This window comes from Brachycentrus maculatus, unplaced genomic scaffold, assembly GCF_059751285.1.
Source record: "Brachycentrus maculatus isolate JH-2025_06_01 unplaced genomic scaffold, ASM5975128v1 h1tg000554l, whole genome shotgun sequence".
Lineage (NCBI taxonomy): Eukaryota > Metazoa > Arthropoda > Insecta > Trichoptera > Brachycentridae > Brachycentrus > Brachycentrus maculatus.
This window is the reverse complement of record NW_028281297.1, coordinates 127784-149966: the sequence shown is the minus strand read 5'-3', so window position 1 is coordinate 149966 and position 22183 is coordinate 127784. Positions and strand designations below refer to the sequence as shown.

At 29.9% G+C, this 22183-nt stretch overlaps 1 protein-coding gene across 1 annotated transcript in view; it reads left to right on the top strand.

Moving 5' to 3' along the window:
- Positions 1-22183, top strand: part of LOC148301510 (zwei Ig domain protein zig-8-like) — a 334565-nt gene that overhangs the window by 255785 nt on the left and 56597 nt on the right. The window contains exon 4 of the mRNA XM_088273141.1: positions 20496-20573. Coding sequence (XP_088129267.1) covers positions 20496-20573 — 78 coding nt within the window. The remainder of the gene's footprint in view (positions 1-20495; positions 20574-22183) is intronic.

The following is a 22183-nucleotide window of genomic DNA, read 5'->3' as shown; positions in this document are numbered from 1 at the left end:
AGCGCTCTACACCACTACACTAAGAAGATCGATAAATATATCAATATGAAGTATTTATGGCATTTTATGGGAGAATAGATGAAAATCTTAGCATTACAGGGTTGATGGCTTGGTATTTAGCTGGATTAAGCGATCACTTTATACAATTGTAAAACATTAACCATTTTTCTCATTATAGGACATCCATATTCTATTTATTTTTAATGTACAATAATATATATTTATAGCTGATGATGGCACCATAGGAAAAAAAATCATTTACATTAAAATTTCATCTGACAAACGAAAGGAGTTCTACAGAGTTGAAAGAAACCGAAGGAAAAAGGCAAAAAAATCAGTTTTGTTCTCAGATACTATTTTATTCAATTAGCATATTGGGTGTTAAAAAGTGTATGGAAAACATTTAAAATATTTTTGAATACTTCATAAATCTCATTAACAGTTTTTTTCATAATTTTACTTTACTTTTTACCCAGAATTTTCTCATGTGTAATTTACCTCATATTAATGACCTAGATATAGCCGTAACATCCAAATAATTCAAATGTTATGCAAACCATTTTTCAATCAACTGGATTGAAATTTACGACCACTAGTTAGTGTCTGTTATTCGGACGTTCCAATGCCCAATATACATATGTAAAGACAACAACCCCCCTTTTTGCGGTTATTGTTTAAAGCCAAACAATTATGTACGAGCGGAGTGTATTTCTGAAAATCGGATGTCTATAACGGTGAAACCAAAATATCCGGAAAGTAATTAGTTCGAAACATTATCCCCTTTTTACAAGGATCGTATTTCGATTATATTCAATCTATTTTCATTCTTCTTTTGCCAACACCGTGCTGCTTCTATACATAAGGGTTGGAACCAGGACTCCGTTGTGTACAGCCAGTTAAGCTTTCACTGATGGGCTTTTATTTGCTATGACTGATTCCAGTGCACCATACTCTGTTCCCATCATTACTCTTATTTCTATGCATATGTTAATCAATCTTTCTATCCCTAGAAAACTCAGAACCCGATATCCGAAATCATCTGCTTGTTCCAAAATTTTCTTATTCGCTAATATTTCGCACTCAAATCTTTGGTGATTTTATTCGTGTTTTAAAATTGTGATTCTGTTATTCTTTATTTTTTGTCAAACTCTAAAATTTTAAAACCTTCCACTTTTTTCCCCAAATGATTACGTTTCAGATACATTTCACCCGCTTTGAAAATGTAAGTGCATAAGATACCTCGTTATTTTACCCCAAAAATAGGGTAGGTTCCACAGCTTACTACCCTGCCAATTAGTAAGGGAGGTAGCGGGGTGTTTTTCAACCCTCTGATAAGGCTTAATGGGGCAGACGAACCGGACCTTTCTAAGGATTTTGCGCTTTTTTTACGTGGAAAATGTTCAAAACTGTTCGTGCTATTTTAATAACGTGAAATTTTGAATATGAAGGGCTTAAAATGTTTTATATATTTAGGAATTATGTACATAAAATTTCATTCAAAAAGGATTTTTGAATGAAATTTCACAAATCAAATATTGATTTTTAAATATTTGAATTTGTATTATATTTGCTCTCGTTACATTTTACCAGACCGTTATAGTTATAGTCTTTTGGTAATGAAGACTTGCTTTGAAATGTTTTTCTTGCTTAATATTATCGACGCACATTTACTCGTATAGTATAATTTATTTTACATTTTTGTGAAATTTTATCTTCACGACTCATTAAGCTTTAAAAACTCCTCAAATCTCACAATATTATCCTGTGTTTTAAAAAGGATATATATGTGTCTGTTAAAGGATAAAATTTCTTAAAACTTTGTGTATGACTGCGTAGATACATATTAATTAAACCATATCCGCTCCCTACGTGGAGCATATGGAGTCCACAAACTGTCTCCAGGCTTTTCTGTCGGCTGCCAGCTCCCTTGCATCCTCCCAAGTCAGATCCGCATCCCGAAGTTTTGACGAGAACTGCCGACGAATTGTCAGCAGTGGTCGTCAAGGGCAGCGCGAACCTGATGCTTTGTAAAAGAGGCAAGCTTAATTAAGGCTCTCAGGAAGCCTGCGGAGTACATGGCCAAGCCAACTGAATCGCCATGATACTGATATTGATTATTTTATTTAAATTAACACTTGAATAATCCACTTAATCGAGTTTTATTTTATTTACGACTAGTTTCGAAAACGACAATTGTTTTCATCTTCTGGTACAAATTAAAACTAACGAATAAAAATATATTTAGGTGTATATATAGTTTAATAAATAAAGAGGGGTTGATATTGATTATTAAGCATATGTAGATACATATGCTTAGTGACAAATTCATGTAGAAATATTTTTATGTACAACATTAAATTAATGAAAGTAAATAAATACTTCAATCGCGGGTTCGTTATATTTAGTAGTTCGGTCACTACAGGATTAATGAATTTATCTTAGATTGACGTAAACCTCAGTATTTAGAAATACTGTTTGTAATAATAAAAAAAATAAGATCTTTTAATGCCAGATCATAAGCCCTAGGATGCTCAGACTTGCTATCCTATTTCATAAAAAAGAGAAAAATGAAACGTGTTTCACATCAAGTTAAGACACTTAAAAAAACAGTTTTTCATGCATTGATTTTGTAATAATGACTTTGTAATAATATCTATCCATTATTCGATATGAGTAAAAATAAAACCCATATTTTCTCAAATCTATTGTGACACGTGTTGAGATGCGTTCCAAATCATTATTACATGGCGTTAAATAATGATGCGGAATGCATTAAAAAGATTGTAACAATATACATATGTATTATAAGTAAAAGTAGTTCTAACAAAATTAATTTTAAATAAAAAAAAAACAGACAATATAATCGTAATCACGGAAAATAAGAATTTTGACGTATGATTTTTCACCAGTCCCAAGATAATATATTAATAACAAGCTTCTCAAGGCTTCTGTATAATGTTTTATTCGCTCACTTCTTTTTCGCTGAAATTGCCTCAGATGTAATTGAAAAAACAAAAACTCAAATATAATCTCCCGCGCCAAAGTACAGCTTGATGAAAAAGTCTTGTAAAGTTTCCCGAAATGTAAATTTATATGTATGAGTTAAATCTTTTGTGCCCTAGAACGAATCCTGTAGGATTTCGCCTTAATATGGATGCCCCTTGATTATCCCGCGGGATCTACCATAAATCTTCCCATTTTTAACACCAGCACCTGCAAAACCCAAATCTGGAGTCCCAAAAGACGTATAGCTAGTTTTCAGACCTTTATTCTGAAAGCACCATGCATTGTGCCATTTACATTGTAGGCATGTATCGTAGCTGAAAATGTGTCTTTTTTATCTAACAAATTAAATTGAATTTCACTGTTTATATTATTTGTATCAAAAACCAATATTGATAATTATGTTTAGTTCACTGAATCACGGTATCAATTTTCACGAATAGTTACAGTTACATTTTAAAAAGGCAATTTTTCTCTATATTTCGGATTTAACACAAAATGACTAACGAAATAAAAATTTATCTTTTTACTTCATAATGTTGAAATAAGTTCACCTTTCACTCTCCTTTGTCAAAATTATTGAAAATAATTTCAAGAAGACCAAAAACGGTATTCTATTGATACTCATTTCAATACAACAATTAATATTTCTTGTAATCAAACAAGGTGTAAATATTGTAAATAAATTGTTCGTGATTTTGAATAAAAAGGTACATTTAATATAATTACGATGCGAAAATAAACTAGGATATTTTGTTGTAAGTATGAAACGATATTTTATGAAACGAAGCTTTAATAATGATGTGCTTTCGTGGGTGTTCTCTTTATATTTGTATAAAACGTAAACAACATTTCCTTAAACTACCCCCATCGGTACAAGTTTGGGTCATATGTATTTTCTTCACCAGTATTAACCCCCAAAACACTGTCGGCATAAGGTCCTAGGGGTATCAACTTGAATAATAATTTATATCCCACCTAATACCTATAGTCATTGTAGCTAATTCGGGTTTAAATCACTAATTTAAATGAATCTTTAATAAGAGTACCTATCCCTGGTCTTCCTGATATACTGTGATGTAAAACTAGCCTTACCTTTAAGGCTTAGTGTAAACAATCATAAAATACAATTTATTGTAGCTGTTTTAGTTCGAAAGAGTAACAGACGACAAGATCGGCTATGTAAATATAAAACTTACCACCTATAAAATAACATAAATTATTAATACGTTATTGCATAAGTGCACTAAGTTTTAAGTGGTAATGAGTAATGATCGCTTTACATTATCACAAATTTATGAAGTTTTTGTCAAAAACATTTTAATTTTTCATTTTAATAATTATTTCCCGGATTTTTTTAGTTGAATCAACGAAAAATAAATCTAATAAATTCAGGAGCAGTGAAAAGCTAACAAAAACTTGGAGTGATCAAGTATTTTAAATATTTGAAAGTGATCAGGTCAGAATTGAAATAATAAGCGGGTATCTATGAAGAGATGCATTTTTCTGAAAAAGGCGGAAACTATTTTCAAAGATAAATTTTTAAAGCTTCATGTGTAAACACATTATTAAAGATTGGTGTGGCATTTTAATCCCTCTGCTTACTCTTGCAAAGATGTGGCGTGATGGCATGATATTTTTTTATGGAAAAGATATATTATTTATACAATTATTCGCTAAGGCATCGGTATAAATAACACATATCGCTTACTCCTTTCAACAACGTCATATATCAAAATTCGTAAATTTTCAGTTGTGCATGTTTTCGGAATTCCCATAAAATGTACTATAGCCCAGCAAAAGCGACACATTTTAAACTTAATATTTACCCGCCACGGGGTAAAATGTGTTGTGTTTGCATTTTGAAGAAAAGGTATTGTTTAATAAAAAAAATTTATGTACTTAATATTTTTAAAATGGAGAAAATCATCCAGGTTTTACCTAAAAAAATTTTTTGCACAGTAAAAAGTTCGATAAGTGGCTTTATATTTATTTTCAATACATTTTATTATATTTTTAAAGTTTAAAAACGATCTCCTGAAATATGACGTTTTTGAAAGAAGTGAGCGATATCTTCTATTTCGTTAACATGAAATAAAACTATAAATAATTTTTAATAAAAATATTAATAATATTTTATTAAATCAGCATCGATAGTAATAATGGCTTCTAGACTAAGTTACCGGGTTCTATACCCAGTTTCATCAAAAAAAATGTTCACTTTAACATTTATTTTATATCTCCCTTGATGTGGGACCTAAATCATGATACTAATGACCTTACGATAATTAAATAAACTATTAATTTAATATTGCATCGATTTGATACTTTTTTGCACCATTTTTAATTTTTTTTTTATGTTTTAAACGTTTAAATAATCCATTCTTTTGCAATTTATGCATAACACCAAAAAAATACAAATAGAATTAGCTCTAATTTTACAGACAGTTAAATTATCAATTAAAACCCTGTAGAATTATTTAGACAAGAGGCTAATCCTTGCAATCAATCTTTCCTACGGAGCCTCATTGGGAAGAAACCTTAACTCTAAATAAGGGTGTACATTTACCCCTAAAAGGAACCGTGAAAAAGCGAAGGCATTATTTATTTGAAACAGAGGTGAGGTAAATAAGTAATTGACGGAGAATTTTCTACAAATTGTTGGAAATACATTTCTAGAATGGGCGATGAATAAGTAAAATTATGTTTCAAAATGGTTGGGATATATTGTTTTCAGACGTTTATCTACACTCCACGCAATTGTGCTGTTTGCGGTAAAAATATCTGAACGATTTACCTACCATATCGTATACCACCCGCAATACTGCTTTCCGTAATGCGAGATCTAGCTCTGGAATAATAATGATTTCCAAGTAAATGGAGAAGAAAGGTTTCATTATTATAATTCAACTTTATCAACTGAAAAATATAAAAATCTCAAGAGAAATCACGCTGATATTGTTGTCATTTGAAATATTATATAATCTGTTCAGATCCTCGATATTATTTTTAATTTCAATTATTACTAACTTACTAACCATTACGCCACTTCCCCGCTGTAGTAGGCAGAGAAAATAGAACGCCAGACCACTGAGTCTTTGCAACAATTTTAGCATCTCCTAAGTTCATGCATCTCATCATACATACCCGATAATTATTTCTAACTACATTCATAAATTATATTCCAACTACATTCTCAATTTGACTCATAAAATTGTTTAACCATTCTTTCATTACTCATACGTTCCACATGTCTAAACCATCTCAACACACCTTTCTTAATTTTATCGAAAGTGTATCTCAGACTTGCATTATTTCACTATTTGAACATTTATCATAAATATCCATTTTATATTTGGTAAGTTTAATTTTATTTTTGGGTTGATTTTAAAATTTAAAAGATAGATATTTACGTTAGCGTAGCGTTGAATTAATTTTATGATAGTTTTAACATTAAAATATGACAAATGCTGTCCGTTTTATAAGTTACGTTAATTTTCATATTATTTAGTAATTTTAAAATAAAATGAGTTTTTTTTTCGTTTCAAGCATTATTTTACTTCTCATAATTATTTCATAGTATTATCTAACATTTTCATAATGTAAGGTTTTCCACTTAGTGAAATTCGAAGCAGAGTGATTAGCTTTTTTTAACAAGTGTTAAAAGTTAAAAAGTGTTAAAAGTTAACAAAAGCTTGAAAATAATAATTTTATTAAATATTTATAAACGAGAAGTTATTTAAATGTAACATAAATACATAAGTGATTAGTTGATCTAAATTTTCCGCAAAGTAAACATTTTCAATGAAAGCATATTTAATGATTGATTTTCTCCTTCAATAAATACAAGGATATATTTTTGTTTGCATTATATGGGTAGTTATATTTATTAAATAAAGCAGCAAAATTTTCCCTTTTCAGGCATATTTTTTCCTAACACAAAATCTGCTCGACCCTAATGTATTGGAACTCTTCAACCCTTATATTGGGAAAGGAAGACTCGAGATAAGTAATAGGCAGTACCTTAGCCATGCTTCACTGTTGTAGGTCTTTAGCTCGATAATTACTTGTCAAATACCGGGGAAATATATCACAGGGAAGCTTCGGAAATTTCGTTAGTTATTTGCAAGAGAAAGAATTCTTCGGAAGCGTCGATTATTCAAGGTTATTTTAACAATTTCTCCAAACAATTTAAGGGCGATGCATCAAAACCACCCCTTTAAAAAAAGCTCTCTCGAAAAAGCCCATAAAACATGATAACTAAAAAAAACTTTTATTTCCAATAGCCCGTAAAAAAGGTGAACGTCTACATTAAACCATTTTTTTAAGATTTCTATTTCTTAGTATTAAACTCAAAATAAAAATGGTTATAATAAATTAAGATAATTTATAAACCGCCACTTTCTTAAATTTCTACATTAAGTGAGCTTATAATTTTTAATATTTTTTTTTCTTGAATGCTTTTTGCTGATATATTATTGCATATTTTAAAGACTTTGTTACAGGCAGAGGGGAGTAGTTGGGTTAACGCTCGACTGGGAGACTGGTGCCGAGGGCTCAATTCCCGCCAAGTAAAAATAAATTCAAGAAATATTCTGGGTCTGGGTGTTTGTGATGTATTTTTAATATTTACGTTTCCTATCATTACTATCCTGCCTGCGGACAAACCTCTAAAAGTAGAGATTTTGAGGGTTTTTCCTAAAAAATATACATAAAAAACTCACTTTTCGTAATCACTTTTATTTTTGGTACATTTTTTCCTTTCAACAAGCACCTTGTCATCTTCAAGGATGTATATGTGGTAAACATAAAACGAAGAATATTAATTGTTTTGTTAGTAGGCGGAATAAAAGACGCTTGACGAGAATAAAAGAGGTTTGTAAGAAGATGGGATATAGGCTTGAAGTTTATTGTTATTTCTAGGAACAACAAAAATATTAAAAATGGATCGTTTACTAAAATTTCCTTTGTTATAAATAAAATAATTTGCTGTTTTCATTTCCAAAATTACAAAATAAATATACTTTTTCTATAATAATACAACATATAAAAAAATTAGAACTACAAAATACAAATAGTTATATTTCTCTTCCATTATTAATTTTTTGAATGAAAAAAATTAAATAAAAACGTTCTCTCAAATATAAGTTTCACATACTGTATTTGAAAACGATGTCGACTGCATCGAAACACGTGTCACTTAATATTTTTCAAAATATTGGTATATTCAAAGCAAAAGTAAAACACAAAATTTATCTTTTATTTTATTTTATCTACAAGGGAAAAACCCGCATACATTTCCTGATTATGAAACTCATTATGTAGCCCGTAAATAACTTAAAATTCTCGTTCCGTAATCCGAAAATGTCCTCTATTTACAATGCTAGCCACATGGTTCTAATTATTTTATAATTATAACAAATTAATCATAGGACCCACCTAGAATATGAAATGTTTAATATGCCATACGTAAAGCTGTATCACGCGCAAAACCATATAACTTTCATTTATACTACCATTTATATTGTCTGAAATGAATCTACATATGTTTTGGGCGGAAAACTTTGTATATACGTAATAGAAAACACCTGCGCTATGTGTAATGCTATGTTGTGAAATGTGTTTTTAAGCAGAATTATGGTAATTATTTTGGAGCGTACTCTAATTTTATTTTGGGGAGAATCGCTAAGTTTTTAATGCGAAGGCTGTTTTATTAATCGAGGCTTAGCGAGTTTTTGAGTTTGGATGTGTATTTAAATTAAATGGATTTTTTTCAAACTTTCTAATGGTTTAACAGCACAGTGCAGTTTCTACAAATATTTTCAGAATAATAAATAATATGTAGCATCAGAAAAGTAATTTTATAAGAAAATAAATTTAACGAATTTCAACGATTTTGAAATTATCGTTATTTCTTTTAAATTCGAAATAATTTCTATTATTTTTCACCAAATTAAACAATAAAAAAGATTATTTAAAAAAAATATGTATTATTATTCACAATACTTTTAGTATGTACCTATTCCTAATTCAATTAAGAGTAATTTAAATATTTTGTATGATCTCATAACATAAACGAAAAAGAATAAAGAGGTCTTGGCATTTACAGGACTTAAGATCTGTCGTTGGGTGGTTCAACACTCACCATTATAGACATGACTCACAACCACCATACGTTGATTTATCCAACCGTAATTTATCGTGTGATTTTTTTATAAATGTATTAAATGTTCAATCAACTACTGATTTTTCAGTCTAAAAGGTTTAATACATGTAGATATAAATAAATTTAAATGGAGTTCTACAAATTAAATGCCAAATCATTAAATAATGTATTGAAATGTATTTGCGTTGTATTTTTGCACCCTTTCATTTCAGTAGCAAACCCCTTTTTGGAGAGTTTTTACCAAGTGTAGTTAGGGAAGTTTCAGTTAATTCAGAAGACTATTATTAAATTAGAAGTATCTCTTAGAATTGTTTTTCTTGAGAAAGGGTCGAAAGGGTGATGGTTAATTTCATTTAAAGGGGAAGAAAATCTGTTTGGAAAGTTAAGAAATATACTTCTTAGAAATATTTTCTAAATAAACAACATCCTTTCATATTATTTTTTAACATCTCATCAAAAATGAAGAAGAGTATGGAAATCTACGGGGCTGACGACTGTCATAGGCTGATTTAAGTGGTTTAAGTAATAGAGTGGAAGCTCTATATATATGAACCAATTTCAAAACATTATTCTTGAATCACTAGAACTCCACTAAAGAAATCTTTTGGTGAGATGAAATGAAGCTTTTTGTTAAGCAGAAACTCTTTTATTAGTATGTGAGTTCCCAATCCTGGATTATAATCACATAAGTACATGAGAAACGCCAGAAAACATCTTTTTCATTTTTATTGTTTTAGCTTTTAATTTGACCTGATAATTTATTTACAACATTTTGAGTGTGTCCAAATACTTGTTCACAAGTCTGGATTATCTCCAATTAAAGGAGTTATTTTTCATTTTTATATGAAAAATATGTAAATGAAAGACATCTATTGGTGAAATAAAAAGTTCTTTTTTATTGAGCAGAAACTTTTATACTACATAGTATGTGAGGTCTTAATCCTAGATTATAGTGTAATTGCCAAGACTTCCATACAAGAAGACTTCATCATTGATGATTTTGTCCAAAAAAAAGTTGTTTACGATATTTTTTTTTCTACTTCAGTAGAAATGTCGTTGGCGCTTAATTTCTGAGTATTTTCTTTACATAAAATTTATTGCTTTTTCTTATCAAAAATCTTGTCAAATATAATTAATCGATGTACTATTGAGAACGCCTGTTAAAAATTAGTTCAAATGTCTTTTAAGTATCAGGTGGCTGTAATTTATAGCCTCAAGAAAACTTTAACTAGGTCAAAAAGTCTATTGACTTAATCTTTTCCGCAATAAGGGTGCACTACAGGGAGGTCACAAACAAATGATACTTTAGAAAAAAATGATTTATATTATAATTCATATTTGAAGCACAAACTTTGTGATTTTTTATTTTATGTTTCCCTTTATTTATTGTTTCGGCATTCAATTTGTGGTAAGACATGTTAAAACGATTAAGGAAACACTTGAGTTTATTAATGACTACTAGTTTCGGAAGCTTAACTTCCATCTTCAGGTCTGAATATAAGTGGTAAAAAAAGTGTTTCCTAAATCATTTAAAAATGTACCCAACCTTGTTTTAAAATCACTTAAAATATTTACACTGATTTTAAAACAAAATAATATTTTAATTGATTTATATAATTCAAATGAATCTAAAAAAAAATATTCAAATATGTCCTCCTCCGTGTTGTAATGGTTAGCGCGTTTAGCTAACATTCCGGAGGTCCCGGGCTATATTCCCAGGAGGGGTGAGAAAAAATATTAGTGATTTTACACTCTAATTATTTAATATTACCCTGGTCTGATAACTGAAGCGCAGGAATTATCACATTGCCTTCATATATGTAAAGATCAATATAGCATTGCATCAATACGATGCAGTGTCCAATGCACCATTGGGTGCGGATAAAGGTTAGAATATTATTTAAATGCTTATTAGTACATATGGGTGAATCGGCGGGCATGTATGAGGAGATGCATAGATGTAAAAGAGGCGAATAATGTTTTCAAAGACAGTGTGGTATGGCGTTATATTCTATCTGCCTACAGCTGTATTTTCAACGTAACTAAAAATGTATTTTTTCATAAATTGATTCAGCAGTTACTGTGTGGTAAGATTTATTATTTTTTAATTAAAGTTTTACAAACTACAATTTATTGATGCATTCCGGTTGATTTCGATGCATTCCGAATCATTTGTTTGAAATTGATGCGGAACGTATCGAAAAACGTTTCACAATAGATTTGAATAAATCGTGGTTTTACCAAGTAATACTTAAATGAAAAATAAATTGAACTAAGCTCACATGAAACTTGAAGTTGTGAGATTGATTTTTTATTAAAACACTGTTTCGAATTTGATCAAAATATTTAGAAGTTCCAAGAATTTGAGAAATGTGGTTGTCAATCATGGGTAGAATTGGTAAAACACGTGTTTAAAGCGATTAATTAAACCAGCCTATGTCAGTCGTAAGCCCCGTAAATGCCCAGACATTCATATTCTTCTTCATTTACGTTGAGATGTCAAAAAAATACATAAAAAATAACTTCTATAATTGGAGATGATCAAGATATGCAATAACACTTTAATTTATATTTGAAGCACTAACTTTTTGATTTTCCATTTTATAATTAAAATGTAACTTTGTTTTAAAATCACTATAAATATTTAATTATAACTTAATTATAATGTAAACCGGTTTCGAAACTAACTGCTTCTTTATCAAGACTGATTTATACTGATTAATATTAATAGTATTAATCAGTCTTGATAAAGAAGCGGTTAGCTTCGAAACCGGTAGACATTATAATTAAGTTATAATAAATTATTTATAGTGATTTTAAACAATGTTACATTTTAATTATAAGTAATAACACACTCAAAATGTTGTCAATTAAAAAAATATATACTAGGTGAACTTTTTAATATATTTATTTCGAGGATTACTAATTTATCTTATTTCCTACCTTCATTTATTTAATTTATTATTAGATTAAAACCAATATTTTTAGCTTTTCCACTTTTTTATTTGACCAGCGACCGGGTTTTGTCGTTACCGACATCATCAGACTGGTGTCTCTCCAGTCTGATGATGTCGGTAACGACGAAACCCGGTCGCTGGTCAAATAAAAAAGTGGAAAAGCTAAAAATATTGGTTTTAATCTAATAATAAATTAAAAATGCAATTCCATCACGAAGTGTCAGTGGATAATATAAATCTATTCATTTATTTGATTGGCAAAAACGCCCACTTTTGATTGTCACGCAATTGTACACTCTAAATTTCCTGCATTTAATGCTTCAAAGTTTATGTGTTTCAATCTAGCGTGCTCAGAACTGCAGCTTGGATATATAAAAGTTTGTTCCGGTCTTTACAGTTTGAACTTTATACGGTATTACACAGTTTCTGAACCACCCGGCTTTGTAATAAATATGTAGATATGTACAAAGTTTGTTTATTGGATATTGAGCGAAGGGAGTTGAACAAAACATGTTTTTCTCAGGAACTTGCGATACTCACTGCTGGGAGAATATTAGATATTGACATTAATTTACAGACTAATTCAAAGTAGCTATGAATATTGACTTAATTCACTTGGTACAAAAATACCATGACAATTATTTTTACTACTCATAAAAAGGTTTATTTATAAGAAACCTTACTATGGTAAGAATAAAGATTGATTGCTTTTTATATAAATTTATAAAGAAAACAATGTTACTCGTTTTCTATGTTTTTACTAATATTCTTATAGCTGGTATCAATTAAAACATTTATAATGATTTTTCTAATTTCGCTAGAAAAAAAAACTACTTCGATGTTTAAAAAACAACAAACTATGATGTTTTTCATCACATTTATTTTATTTGACCAGTAAACGGATTTCATCATTACTGATATCATCAGATTAATCTGAAGCTAGATATAATAATTAATTAACATGAAGACAAAGGTTGCAAACCATGATTTCAATATTTCTGACAACATTGTTTTATAATACAAAAATTAATCTTCTTCTTCTTCTTTTCATTTTGTTGTAGGCCTTGTGGCCTATTTTTAAGAGTGATTAGCCTCCTGCGGTGTCGATTTCCAGCTATCGACCCATCTATTTGATGGTCTGCACGGAAGTCGTCTACCGTGGAGTTGGCCGTACAGTGCGATGTGGGGGAGTCTGGATGGTTCCATTCACCTCACATGTGCATACCATTGTCTCCTTCAATAAATAATAAAAAACATAAATAAAAATTCATCACTTCTGATAATTTTTGGCTTATTATTATTTTATAATACATTCTTACAAGTAATAAATAATTCATTAATTGACTCGGCAGTAACTTTGTGGCAGTGTCTGTAAATTTTTTGTTTGATTTTCACTTTAAAAAGAGGTATTTACCAAGTAAAACTTGAATTAAAAAAGGAATAAATAATTGAAATGCTTAAAGAGATTTGAGTTTGTATTTTGACAAGTTGATGAGAATATCTACATATCTCAAAACTAGTTGTGTTTAAAAAAAATATTTTGTAAGTAGGTATTAAAAACTTTCCACTAAATATACTTCTTTTGAGGTTAAAAAATTATTTGTAAATATACGAGTATAATCAGAGTAATCATGTGAAGACGGATAAAAATTCTCATTTTTAAAAAACTTTTTAGGAATTGTGCTTTAATTTTATACACCTGCACTGTTTTCTGACAAACTGTTAATCATGTTTTCTTCGTTACAATAGTATAAAATAATTATATTATTTTTTGACATCTCATCAAAGATGAAGAAGAATATGGAAGTCTGGGCATTTACGGGGCTTACGACCGTCATAGGCTGGTTTAAGTGATCACTTTACACACGTGTAACATTCACCAATTCTACCCATTATTGACAACCACACTACTCAAATTCTTGGAAGTTCTATATATATGAACCATTTTAGGAACCTTGTTCATGAATCACTAGAACTTCACTAGAGACATCTATTGGTGAGATGTAAAGAAGCTTTTTATTAAGCAGAAACTCTTTTATTAGTATGTGAGATCCGAATCCTGGATTATAATCACACATGAGAAACGCCAGAAAATACCATTTTCATTTTTATTATTAAGCTTATAATTTGACCAGATAATTTATTTACAACATTTTGAGTGTGTCCAAATACTTGTTCACAAAATCTGGATTATTTCCAATTACAGGAGTTATTTTCATATTATTTTTTGACATCTCATCAAAGATGAAGAAGAATATGGAAGTCTGGGCATTTATGGGGCTTACGACCATCATAGGCTTTACATCTCACCAATAGATGTCTCTAGTGAAGTTCTAGTGATTCATGAACAAGGTTCCTAAATTGGTTCATATATATAGAACTTCCAAGAATTTGAGTAGTATGGTTGTCAATAATGGGTAGAATTGGTGAATGTTACACGTGTGTAAAGTGATCACTTAAACCAGCCTATGACGGTCGTAAGCCCCGTAAATGCCCAGACTTCCATATTCTTCTTCATCTTTGATGAGATGTCAAAAAATAATATGAAAATAACTCCTGTAATTGGAGATAATCCAGATTTTGTGAACAAGTATTTGGACACACTCAAAATGTTGTAAATAAAATAATTACGATGTTTAAAGTCATACAAGCATTGTTAAGTAAAATACAGTATCGTTTAAAATCAAATATTTAAAACGTAACAACAAAAGGCTCGAAAAATATATTTAAATTTTTTAAAATATCTTGTATGTTAGAAAACGCTCGTAAAGGATATTACAAATATTTGGAGAGAGTTTCATTAAAATTCTTGTTAAATTATTCATAATTTTCATAAAAAGTTTCACCAAATTTTTAACCAAAAATAATACAAGACCTTCGTTTAACATCGTAGACAGGGAAGACTCAGGACGTGACTGTTTTTCAAAATTTAAAACTGAAAACTTTTGAAAGGAAAAATAAGTCTTTGTCATCAAATTTTCGCACAAAGTAAGAAAAAGTTACAAAAACATACGGGTGACTAACATATTGACCAATAAATACATTTTTTTTATATCTTTATAAAATTAATTACCTTTGTTTTATTACTTTTTGACATTTCATCAAAGATGAAGAAGAATATGGAAGTCTGGGCATTTGGGCAAGTGAAGTTCTAGTGATTTAAGAACAAGGTTTCTAAATTGGTTCATATATACAGAACTTCCAAGAATTTGAGTAGTGTGGTTGTCGATAATGGGTAGAATTGGTGAATGTTACACGTGTGTAAAGTGATCACTTAAACCAGTCTATGTCGGTCGTCAGCCCCGTAAATGCCCAGACTTCCCTATTTTTTTTCATCTTTGATGAAATATCAAAAAATAATATGAAAATAACTCGGAGATTATCCAGATTTTGTGAACAAGTATTTGGACACACTCAAAATGTTGTAAATAACTTTGTTTTCACTATTTTTTTATTAATTCAATTCAACCTACCGGTTTTAACAATACATTGTCATCATCAAGGTTTATTTTAAATCAAAAACAATAAAAACATTAAAATACTTTCAAGGTATTATAAAATGTACCACAAAGTATCTGCGGAAAACATTCAAGAAAATATTTTTTATTAATTTGAAGATACATATTTTGAAAATGATTTTAATTAATTTCATCTTTTTCTGAATAATGAAATCAAAATGAAACTAGAAAAGGTTTTAAAACATGCAAAAAAAAGTTATTAATGTGGTTTTTTTTTGTTAAAAAATTAAACTAATCAGTTATGTTGATAAAACACTCTTGAATAATGTAATTTCTGTCTTAGAATATTTTTTTTAACATAACAAGATATAACAAGATGTAAATTGAATTCATTATGTAATAATTGTTTATTCTGCTTTAATTATTTGATATTTATTAACGAAAAGTAAATTTATGTTAAACAATTCAAATCAAAGCTTTTCTTAGAAAATTTGTTACTAGAAAACCTTCACGGTTATATTCTATACAGCTACGATATTTTTTCATCTGTTGGTTTCTGTCCAAATAAGTGTATTACTTCTTGTCTCTTGAATTAAAATTATCGAAAATATAAATTTTATAATTTTGGTTAAATGTTTGTGATTGCTCATACAAATATGTACAATAGTGAATTTTTTTTATTTTTTTTTTTGACATCTCATCAAAGATGAAGAAGGATATGGAAGTCTGGGCATTTGCGGGGCTGACGACCGTCATAGGCTGGTTTAAGTGATCACTTTACACACGTAAAATAATAATATGAAAATAACTCCTGTAATTGGAGATTATCCAGATTTTGTGAACAGGTATTTGGACACACTTAAAATGTTGTAAATATTTTTTTGTTTATAAAAATGTCGATGTTTTTATATATTCATTTTTAAATCTCCCAAAGTTATTCACCGATTACTTCGAAATTTAGTGGTTCATTAGAATATACGCGTTTTTTATGTAATAGTTTTTTTACCTGTAGTACGTAAAAACATTTCCATATGAATGAAAATATAAAAGACAACGGTTATTTTTTTAAATGCAGCTTTTCTGCAGTAAAGGCAGTGACATCTGTTTGGACTTAACAGCAACATACATAATAATTGCTCATGGCAGACATATGTTGTCACTTATCAATTTCAATGTTTTCGATTGCATTAGTGTTTCATTAATGTTCAATATTTTTTTCGATTCATTCTGAAATTATACAAAGTAATTCGTTTTCTATTTTCTTTCTCTTACATTTTTCAATCTGAGCCATGGCAATGCGGGTTGGGTAAAGCTCGTTTTAATCAATCAAATAAAATTATATAATTGTGCATAAGGGACCAACTGTTGGTTTTGATTAGTAATCTTCGTTAATTGTGACATTTGGTTTATGAATCATTATGTTACAAAGTTAATAATTAAAAAAATGAATCATTTTAATTATTATAAACACTTCGATATAATAAAAATATAAAACATATGTGTAAGACCGATTGCCACATATGGGATAGGGACCAGAGCTGACTCAACGAGAGCCAAATATCTTCTGAGAACTTCAGAAATGAGGACTTTAAGGTACATAACCGGGAACACGGTAAAAGACCAAATAAAGAACACAAAAATTCAGAAAATGTGTAGTGCGGAAGACAAAGTTCGAAAGGAAAAACAGCAAAGACAAATCTGGAATGCCCATGTCAATAGGCTGCAAGACAATAGACTGGACTGGATTGCTCTTCAAGAAAACCCAGACGAATGAAGACCATCTGGAAGACCTTTAAAGCGATGTCGTGACAGCTGGCAATCAACATCACAAGACACGGATAACAAAACCAACTGATCCGAGGACCTAAAAAAATGAAGTAGTAGAAGAATACAATTTCCATACTACTTTTTGTGTTAATAAATCGACGTGCCCTACGTAAAGTGCTCTAACTACATGTTTGTCAATTTCTAGATATTTGGTGTATGTTATCGACTGACCGTTATCTACAAATATAAACAGACAAAAAATATATATATATAATAACACGGCGTTTGAAAATGATGCGGAATGCATCTAAAAACGTGTCACAGTAGATTCTAAGAAATAGTGGTTTTTATCGAATAAGTAAAATATCGATTAAAGAAATAAATTACGCCTAGTTTTCAAGCGTATAAGACGCTATCTACATCGACTTTTCGAAACGAACTGAACTCCTAAAACGCTAACTACTTAATTTTGACAAAGCATAAAATTTTAAAACGAGTTTATACATTATTTTATGGTGTATTTAAATGTATAATACTACAACATTTTGAGTGTGTACAAATACTTGTTCACAAAATCTGGATTATCTCCAATTACAGGAGTTATTTTCATATTATTTTTTGACATCTCATCAAAGATGAAGAAGAATATGGAAGTCTGGGCATTTACGGGGCTTACGACCGTCATAGGCTGGTTTGAGTGATCACTTTACACACGTGTAACATTCACCAATTCTACCCATTATTGACAACCACACTACTCAAATTCTTGGAAGTTCTATATATATGAACCAATTTAGAAACCTTGTTCATGAATCACTAAAACTTCACTAGAGACATCTATTGGTGAGATGTAAAGAAGCTTTTTATTAAGCAGAAACTCTTATATTAGTACTAATCACATACTAATATAAGAGTTTCTGCTTAATAAAAAGCTTCTTTACATCTCACCAATAGATGTCTCTAGTGAAGTTTTAGTGATTCATGAACAAGGTTTCTAAATTGGTTCATATATATAGAACTTCCAAGAATTTGAGTAGTGTGGTTGTCAATAATGGGTAGAATTGGTGAATGTTACACGTGTGTAAAGTGATCACTCAAACCAGCCTATGACGGTCGTAAGCCCCGTAAATGCCCAGACTTCCATATTCTTCTTCATCTTTGATGAGATGTCAAAAAATAATATGTATAATACTAGTTTAGAATTTCAGATAAAACCGTTAATTACTGAAAAAAATTCTTTGAAAAAATCTTCTAAGATCTCTCCTGTAAAGTAACAGATTTACAGATAGAGTACTTTACGTAGGGGCCGTCGAAATAAAAACATGTATGTAATTACCAAAGACATCCTACAAATTAAAACATGTCTTATCCATATCACGATATTGTAATTATATCATTACTTTTAAACACCCCACAGATATAATCGAATACTATTTTGTACATTTTAAATGAGAGTTTCACAATATAAGATAATGATATACAGGCTACAAAAGTTTTTTTTTAATTCTTCAAGTTATATAATGTTATGTAGTTGTAATTATATATGAAGACCCGTCATTAAAATCGAATATTAAATTATTAGTGAATACGTTAGTAATTTTTGAGGCCAGTATTTTGAATAATTTGGTGTAATTATAATAAAGTTTTTTTTGGTAAAATAACCTTCAACTTCTTATTATTCCGATATTTCAAATATTATTTCCATGGACAAATCTATCTGGGGAGTGAGTTCTTTTTTTTTGCAAAAGAATTGAAAAAATATACAAAATAAAACAAATACATCTAGATACTCTTATAATGTACCCGTAGCTTCTAAAAAATAAACTTAAAATTTTTCGGTTGTCAAAGGATTTTGATCAATCGCTTTCAAACAATGTGAACGTACCCCTAGGTACCTACTGGCTCCTACACGTTTATTTCAGCTCACGATAAAGCTCTTATCTGAAATGTACAGCACCCACTCATTTAGCTTTTAAAAATGTTTCCGAATAAAGTGAGTAAAATATGAAGTAACTTTAAACTTCGATATTTTCGTAAACGGTTATCAGAAACAGATTACGGGGGAAAAGGAAAAAAAAGAAAAATTACTTGACTTGCCTTCCACATTTTTTTTCTTCTTTTCCGTCATAATTAATGGTAGAAATTCGTGCTTTTTCGGCAAACATTCCGACCCGGGGATACATTTATTTTGCTGGAATATAAAGTACAGTACTTTGAACCCTCGAGGTCTTGAACACTTCTCAGGAATTTCTGTTCATATTTCAAACTAGTTGAATTCTCGAAGAATTTTGATTTTATATTAACTTATAATACACATAGTAAAAAAAGTTTATTTTTTCCAATACTAAATTTATGCTTTCTAGTTTATTATATATTTTGAATTGGCGTCAAAACGTTAACTTTATTTAAACATAAAAAGCCTTGTGTAGCATGTTATTAAGTTAGTTTTTTTAACAGGGACAAACTCCCGACAATTTTCTATTTCAGAGGGTTGTCTGCTAGTAAGAAATGAAAATAATACATATGATAAAAATATCACAACACTACATATTAATGAAAATACAAATGTACGTTTGATCAAGAGCTTAAATATAAACTATATTGTGACACGTGTTTCGATGCGTTCGGCATAATTAAGTTGCTATTGACATGTGGAGCAAATTAATGACGAGAAATTCTAGTGATTCTTGAACATTGTTCTTGAATCACTAGAATTTCACTAGAGAAATCTTTTGGTGAGATAAAAATAATTTTTTTAATAGGAGATAATTCAGATTTGTGAACAAGTATTTCGAAACACTCAAAATGTTGTCAATTACTGTTTTTCTTATGTTCCTACTCACTCAATATTCTACATTTTTTCCAAATAAACATGCTGTATTGTATCTACTGAGTAATAGAATTCATTTGACAATCGGGACACAATTTTACATGAAAAAATAATGCCAGGGTCCACTCAGCTCAAATGAAGGGCTAAAAATGCTCTTTTGGTTAAATAATTATTGACAAAGCACTCTCTGACCAAAAAATAAAGTTCAGGGCCATGACGCAGCGCAGCTAACATAAAGCATTTCAGTTGTCATCGGCATTTCAGAATGTGGTTCTTTAACCTTAATATACATATTTTATGGTAATTTGTTTCAGGTTTCATGGATAAGAAAAAGAGATCTCCACATACTCACAGCGGGAATCCTCACATACACATCTGATCTGCGATTTCAAGTAAGTTATTATATATTTATTGATTTGGTGTTTAATTTGTAGAACTCCATTTTAATTTATGTATTAATTTTTAATCAAACACAGATTTTTTGAGTGTACTTTGTTGTATTTTATTGACAAAAGCACATAAAAAATTAATATTGTGACAATTGTTTCGCCTTGTTAGGGTATTATCAAACGAATGTCTTAAAACATATTTTGAAACATTCGTTTCACAACAAACATATGTCGAAACATATGTCAAAACAAACGAAGCATTCGTTTGATAATACCCTTACAAGGCGAAGCAATTATCACAAAATAAAATTTTTATATGTTTTTGTTAATAAAATACAACTCAGTAGACTCAAAAAATCTGCCTTTGATTTAAAATTAATACATTAGTTATTATTTTTTCATATTTCATTTTGTTGAATGGCCCAGTGGTAATAATTTTGTACTTTGTGTAAATAAAAGTTTTTTGTTGTTTTTGTATCCTCTTCTTTGCGTATCATATTTGGTCCCCCTGATGGCGACTATCGCTTGAGAGTAATTTTCCTCGTCTTAAGGAGCTCTTAACAAAGCCTCGATGGTTTTGATTCCCGTCCAATCTTGCATATTCTAGAACCAGAAAATATGTCGTCTGCCCACACCTTATCGGTTTTCTATTTTACGTTTTATGATAAGGTGCAAAAGTTCGTACTTCCTTCCTCTATCTGGGGTGTATAACCCCAGATAGAACACCTTCCGGACTTTGATATCAGCAGCAACTGTCTTTTTTCTTTTGCTCTTTGGAGCACATTCACGTTGCTGACTATATCTATACATGGAGTGATTAGCATTTTACGATGTCACTACGTTTTTTATGCCTCTAACTGGTTCATAAGGCTGATCTTGAGGGTCCACAGCTCAACTCCGTTAAGAAATACTGACCAAAAATAACACCTAACTATTTTTTTGCCAAAGGCTTAGATTGAAATTATCGTTTGAGAATATTTTATTTAGTTTTATCGTAAACTGCACTTAAATTAACTAAAATTATATAAAAGTAATATTTTTGGAGATGTGATGCATCAAATTTAAGGATCGTCCCAGCCTTCGTAAGATACACGATAGTAAAGTGCATGCATTAAAAATATGACGTTATGTCAAAATTTCGAAGCGATGCGATAGGAAAATAACTAGAAAGTGATTCAACAATTACAGCGATAAAACATTTACGTTTTTATTTATAAGATAACATAAATATTGATCTTTTCCTCATTGGTATATTTTCAGCCAAAGTAATTATCATCTTATAAATTTTGCTTCGTTCTACAATCTATTGTATAATGGGTACGAAAAGATCCATTTTCATTTGTAATTAGTGGTTCTCCGTAATGAAGAATTAAATCAAATACATATACCTCTTACGCGTATAAGGCGAAAATAAAACCTCCATTCATTCCGAACATAGAAATGAATGAACTAGGAGAAATAATTAAATGTGAGGGGTCCCAAATGAATTCACGGACCTCGCCAAATCGACATTACTTTGGAAATGGCAATGATCACGTTCTTTCGCGTGTTTTGCGAACATTTTCTAGGGCAGCCTGAAAGGAAAATCGCTTAGCTTTCCCTATTTTCCGATC